At 42.3% G+C, this 5925-nt stretch overlaps 1 protein-coding gene across 1 annotated transcript; it reads right to left on the reverse strand.

Annotated features, from left to right (window-relative positions):
- Window positions 1-336: 336 nt before the first annotated feature.
- On the reverse strand, window positions 337-4534 carry wfikkn2a (info WAP, follistatin/kazal, immunoglobulin, kunitz and netrin domain containing 2a). The gene is made up of 2 exons (XM_043231139.1): window positions 4018-4534; window positions 337-3134 (listed from the first exon to the last, which is right to left on the reverse strand). Exons 1-2 carry the CDS (start codon window positions 4219-4221, stop codon window positions 1620-1622), a joined length of 1719 nt encoding a protein of 572 aa, XP_043087074.1. The 5' UTR covers window positions 4222-4534; the 3' UTR covers window positions 337-1619.
- Between the last annotated feature and the right edge of the window lie 1391 nt (window positions 4535-5925).

Below are 5925 nucleotides of genomic sequence, written 5' to 3' on the forward strand. Positions count from 1 at the left end.
GGCGGAGGTTCTCACATGAAAGGTCTGCAGCCGAGGAGAGAGTCCCAGACCCAGACACAACACAAGGGATCAGACTGGCCCCCCATCCCCCTTAGCCGCAACACTTCCCACCAAAGAACAGCTGGAATGTGACCTGTTCCAGAACCGAGGCCAGGACTAACTGACAATAGAATCCATCGGGATGGGGGGTGGGATCGCGGCTCTATCATAAAGTATGTCCCCCCTTATCAAAGCTCATGCAAAAACGCCTCGCGAAGCCCCACAGCCACAGCTACACTAGCATGCAACTTGCGGAAATGTTTCGCAACAAGAAGGGCCCAGGATTTGATTGGAAAAGTCTTTAATCGCCCCTCCGGTGTAGTTCCATAAACTTTTAATACATTTTCAACTGCTCATAAAATAATAGTTATAATCTCATTATACGTTTGCCATTGTATGGTTTGACAGAAAACACGCAACATACTTCGTGAAGCACGTACACAGGACTACCTTTGTTTCAAATTATGGTAGTGACGTAAAAGCATAAATAGACGGAAACAAAGTACAATGATTACAGCACAAAAAACTATGAATTAAAATAAGGTGCAAGAGTATTTAACATGTCATATTTTTTTTAAGTTTAGGAATGACATGGCTTTATAATTAAAGGTGAAGTGTGTAATTTCTGCGCCACCAAATGAAACAGGAAAACTGATGGAATGCACCCCATTGGTTGGACGAAGAGCTATTGGTTAAACCAATGTTAAAAGCATAGTTCACCCAAAAAATTTTAATTCTTTAATTCTGTTCATCTTCTAAACACAATCATTTGCATTGCTTTCTATGTAAGGCCAGAAAGCTCTCGGACGTAAAACATCAACAAAGTCTGAACTTATTTGAAACTTTCAGGTTTGGAATGACATGAGGGTGAGTAATTAACAACTAAATTTTCATTTTTGGGTGAACTAAACCCTTTAAATGTCCCAGACACTAGCGCTTTTCCAGGGAATCAATAAAAAAAAATTTTTTAGAATTTAGAGAACTGCCTCTTAATGCTAAGATTCCTTACTAGTCTTTTTCAGACTTGACACACTTCAGCTTTAATAGAACTTCAAAAAGTATAAATAAAGTTGCAGGTTAGTAACATTTAACCACCTGTTTCCACTGAAGGTTCAAGTTCAGCGACTGCCTGCGAGGCATTTGTTTGAGACAGGTAGAAAGAGTCCGGTTTAATACAATATCTGTGGCTTTTTAGTCAAACTAAAATAACTGGACTCACACTACAACACGTAGATGTAAATAATGTAATACTTTCAATCATCTAGTATATACATACGTCTATGTGTCATTCAAACAGTGTAATCTGCATATTTTTATCTCTCCATGGACAAGCAGCTCCATGCTGCGGCAATCATGACTTATGATTGTAGATTCTACAAGCCAAGTCTGTGAGTCTGCTTCTTGAAGAAAAGCAGGTGAGAGGCAGGCACGTTGGTTTGGGGCGGAGCGGTCCAATCCTGCTCTAGGAGGTGCACCTTCCAGCGGAGTTTCACTCTAGCTGACTTTGCAGGAAAGTAGTCCTTCAGGAGCATGAACTGAGCATGATTAGGATGTCCAGAGATTCAGATACCATAAGCGCCCTAGTACTTTGCGCTGCTGAACTCCTTCAAGACGTCGCAAGTCTTTTTGTTGATAACCTCACGGAGTTTGCGAACCCGCCTCACGCTGGAAGTGGTCACGAAGCTGTCGGGCTGCAGCACGGCCATGCCGTTGTGAACGTCTCCCATGATGATCATCTGTCCCTCGGCTCTCGTCATGTTTGGACAGGGACAGTTCCAGTCCATGTTGAGCAGCGTCACTTCCAGGGGCTCCTGTCCAAAGAACCGTAGCCCCATTTTCTCGTCCTTCAAGATCTCCTCCACAGTGATGAGCGCGTGGCCCGAGTCGTGGTCCTCGGTCAACTCCGAAATGCGTCCCAAAACCACAAAGTCGCTCTTGCAGAAGCTCGGGACCATCTTCTGCCGGGGTTTGCAAGGCTTGCAGTTGTGAGTCTTGGGGAAGGGGCACATCTCCTCACAGGCTTCCTTGCTCTCGAAGTTGTTCTCGTTGCCTCCGCAGCCTCCGTAAACAAACGGCTGGCATTTCTTGAGCGCGTGGCTGTAAGCCCAGCGTGGTTTGTAAGCCTTGCAGGGACCTTGAACGCTAGGAAGGGAGCAAGGGGCAGCAAGCTCCGCTCCACAGGAAAGCATGCACAACTCGTAGGTATCGAAATGGTTTTGGTTTTTATTGCACTGGCTGTAGGTAAAGGTAAAGCAGTTGTTGCGCTTGGCCTCGTAGTACCACTTCATGCTCTCTTCTCCACAGTCGCCCATATCAGGTGTTTTCAGACACTCCTCGGCAGGTAAGCGAGTTGAATTCAAGGTCAGCTCCGGTTTGCTCTGCTCCCTGGGGACCACAGAGAGCGGGAAATGGGCTTGCACAGATCCACCCTGGTTCGTCGCAGTGCAGGTGTAGATCCCGGCATCCTGGAGCTGGGCGTTGTATATGACCAGCTGGGCGATGTTAGTAACTACTATGTTTCCTTGCACATGGTTGGGTTGCATTACAGTGTTCTCTTTACCTTCGATCTGCTTTTCCCACGTAATCGCCGGCCTAGGTTTACCTGTGACCTCGCAGAGGAAGCTGGCCGTTTCGCCCACAAACACAAAGTGGTGTGCTGGGTTGCTGACCATGACGGGGCGCTGAACGTCCATGGGTGTGGTCTCAAGACGGGCGGTTGTGGGCCGGGCGGTGGTCTCCGCTGGAAGGGGACTGGTGTTGGACAAGCTGAAGTGGTACCTGCAGGTCACTTCGGTAAGGGTGACGCCTCTGGTACAGGCCTCGGCGTCCATGTAGCACTTGTTGTAGTAGGTCATGCCATCCGAGGCGCATGTGAAATATGGCTCCCGTCCGCAACGGTCCCGGCATTTGCACACTGGCTGTCCGTCCCAGATTTCACACTCTGAGCCCTGCTGGGTGCACATGAATTTATCACAGGTGACCCCTTTGGGCATCCCCACTGGACCTTTCCTGCCCTTAATGTCCACGTAGCGGGCGGCCACACAGCTCTTGTGTCCGCAAACATTCGGACAGCACTTCTCAAATGGCTCACAGTCCTGAAGGAACAAAAAAAAAAGTGTTAGCATAGGCTAAAGGCTAAAGTTTTTTATTGAATTCAAACAATGAGAACAAAATACATTCATAAAAGATATGCAGATTTTTAAGACATTTTCCAGTCTTTTAGCAATTCAAAGTCAAATGACATCAGGATTAATAGATTCTAATATATATATATATATATATATATATATATATATATATATATATATATATATATATATATAATATTAACAGTATATTAACATTAAATATGTGATGCAGTGGATTTTCTTTTCTTAGTAAGTGATATTCAGCAAATACAAAGAAATACAAAAATTACCACGTATTTGGTACTTGAGTACAATTACAACATACTTTTAACATTAATATCTCCTAATAGCCGTTTCTTATATTTTTTCTGTCATCTTTTCTTTTTTTGATGACAGTGGTGGCAAATACCAAATAACATGTTATATGTACATTTAGATAGACCATGCTAACCATAGTTTCTACAAAAATAACTTAGTAGTTAATTAATCAATTATTTTTAGAATGTGTCTTTGTTACTTTTCACTAGTTTTACTATAAGCTGACAAGAATTATATAGCACTTCGGCATAAAACTATTAACCACCCTGGTAAATTTGTTCAAATATAAAATGCTAACCACAGTTTCTTCCAAAATGCTGTCGTTACAAATCGCATTAGCATAAATCACAAATGAATATTAAAATGTTTTAGACAACTTTCAAAGTATGAAAACTACATTTTAATAAACTGCAAAATATTTTAGTACAATTATAAAAAAAATAAATAGTGACCACGGTTTTTATTTTTGTTCAGTTCTATTATATTATACACAGCAGAGAAATGTTGTAATGGAGCAGCTTCGCCTCCTCACCTGGTCGGACTCGCACTCTCGGGTGCAGGTGCTCATGGCATCCACCCACAGGTTGGGGTTCATCTCGTTGGGACACATTCCCGCGTGAGAATAAACCACTTTGGACAGGGTCATGGGCATCGCTCGGGCGCGCGAGTCCAAACGCAAGACGCAGAAGTGTCCGAACAAAAACCAGATCCATCTGGGAAACAGCATCCACCACATATCCACAGGATTAAAAGAAAAAGTCCTTTCGAAGGAGAAATCGTCCCAGGGGTCAAAAACCTACGCGGGCGCTCCCCTGCGAGTAAAACGGGGCACGAGTAAGTGGGGACCCCGGCTAAAGTGGAGGACGTGTGCTCCGCTCAAGAGGTTTGTGGAGTGGAGGAGAGGTCGACGCGCGCGCCACGCTCATCAGCGCCGGGGGATTAGAGGCTGCGTGCTCAACCCTATTACTAAACATTTCATAGACTTGTAAACAGAGCCTAACTAGTCTCTTTTGCTAACGCTGTGCCGCGCAGTCAAGGGCGCGCTAACTTCTCGAATGTCTTTGAAATTTAAGACGCGCGAGGCACCTGCGTGACGCACTGGAGCACCTTTTAACTCTTCACCGCCCAACAAGAAGTCGCCGTCGGCTGCGTTCGGCATGGGCGGCTGGTGTCTACTGCATAGTGCACACTGCGCAGTGCACGCTTATAACTGGCCGCGCAGTTTCCTTTGAAGCGCAACAAGCGTATAAACACTAGCGCCGCTTTGCATGATCAAATCATAACAAAATAACGTACAAATATTAGTTGAACGCTTAGTTAAAGCATTGTGAACTAACTAGTTTGAACTGGTTACAGTCAGTATTGAGTGTAATGCATTGAGAAAGGACTGTGATTTAGTTACTTTTTCCTTTGAAGGGGTTGCTCTTTTATTTTTCAGTTCCTTTCGATGTAATTGCATGAAATACTATAAACATGAATTCTGTATAAAACAGTGGTCGATTTAACATCAAAATATAACATCTAACGTTAAAATGTAGATTTCAATATAACCTTCTCATTTTAAATACACTGCTCAGTTCAAGAGTAATTTATGCAATTTATTATTTATTTTTTTTTTTTAAATAAAAGTCAACTGGTCTGATTGGGGATTTAGAAAGTGATTGGTAATAATTTTGTAATGCAGTATTTTTAGGAGAAAGTAATTAGCACATTAATCAAATTACACCACTGAAGACGTAATTAGCAAATATTAATTAATTCTTTTTTTTTTTTTTTGGAGTAACAACCAACACTGGTCACAGTACATTTGTTTTGTATGGTGTGTGTGTGTGTATATGTATATATATATGTATATATACACACACACACACACACACACACACACACACACACACACACACACACACACTGGTTATATATAAGAAAATATATTTCAGTCATTGTACTTTTAATCATTGTACTCATTGTAACGTTTAACTCAGTGTTACTTTTCTGTTTTCTTTCTTTATAATTGTGAAAAGTTACAGCGTAACTATATTTCCTATACTTCTGGCACCAAAGAATAATACAATGTTGAAAATAATTGGAAAAAATTGAATACAGTTAAGAAGAACAGCATTTGTTTAAAATACATTTGCTTAGCTTTGCTCAATGAATTATTATTATTATTATTTTTTTACATATGGACACTTGATGGTATAGTGTATAATATTATAATCTGAACATCTGTCTGTCACATGTTAGTGAGCATGAATTGTGAAAGTCTTCAAGTGCGGTTCAGACTTCTAATACCAGTGAGCGCACTGCCGCCAGGAACACACTCACCCAAAAGTTAGTCTGTGTCCCATCTGACATCAGCAGACATGGGAACGTTACCTCCAGCTGTGCGAGTACAGAGTAGAGGTCATGTGGTTCAAACATACACCCAACGCTGTCAGCA

Source organism: Puntigrus tetrazona, chromosome 3, assembly GCF_018831695.1.
Source record: "Puntigrus tetrazona isolate hp1 chromosome 3, ASM1883169v1, whole genome shotgun sequence".
Taxonomy (NCBI): domain Eukaryota; kingdom Metazoa; phylum Chordata; class Actinopteri; order Cypriniformes; family Cyprinidae; genus Puntigrus; species Puntigrus tetrazona.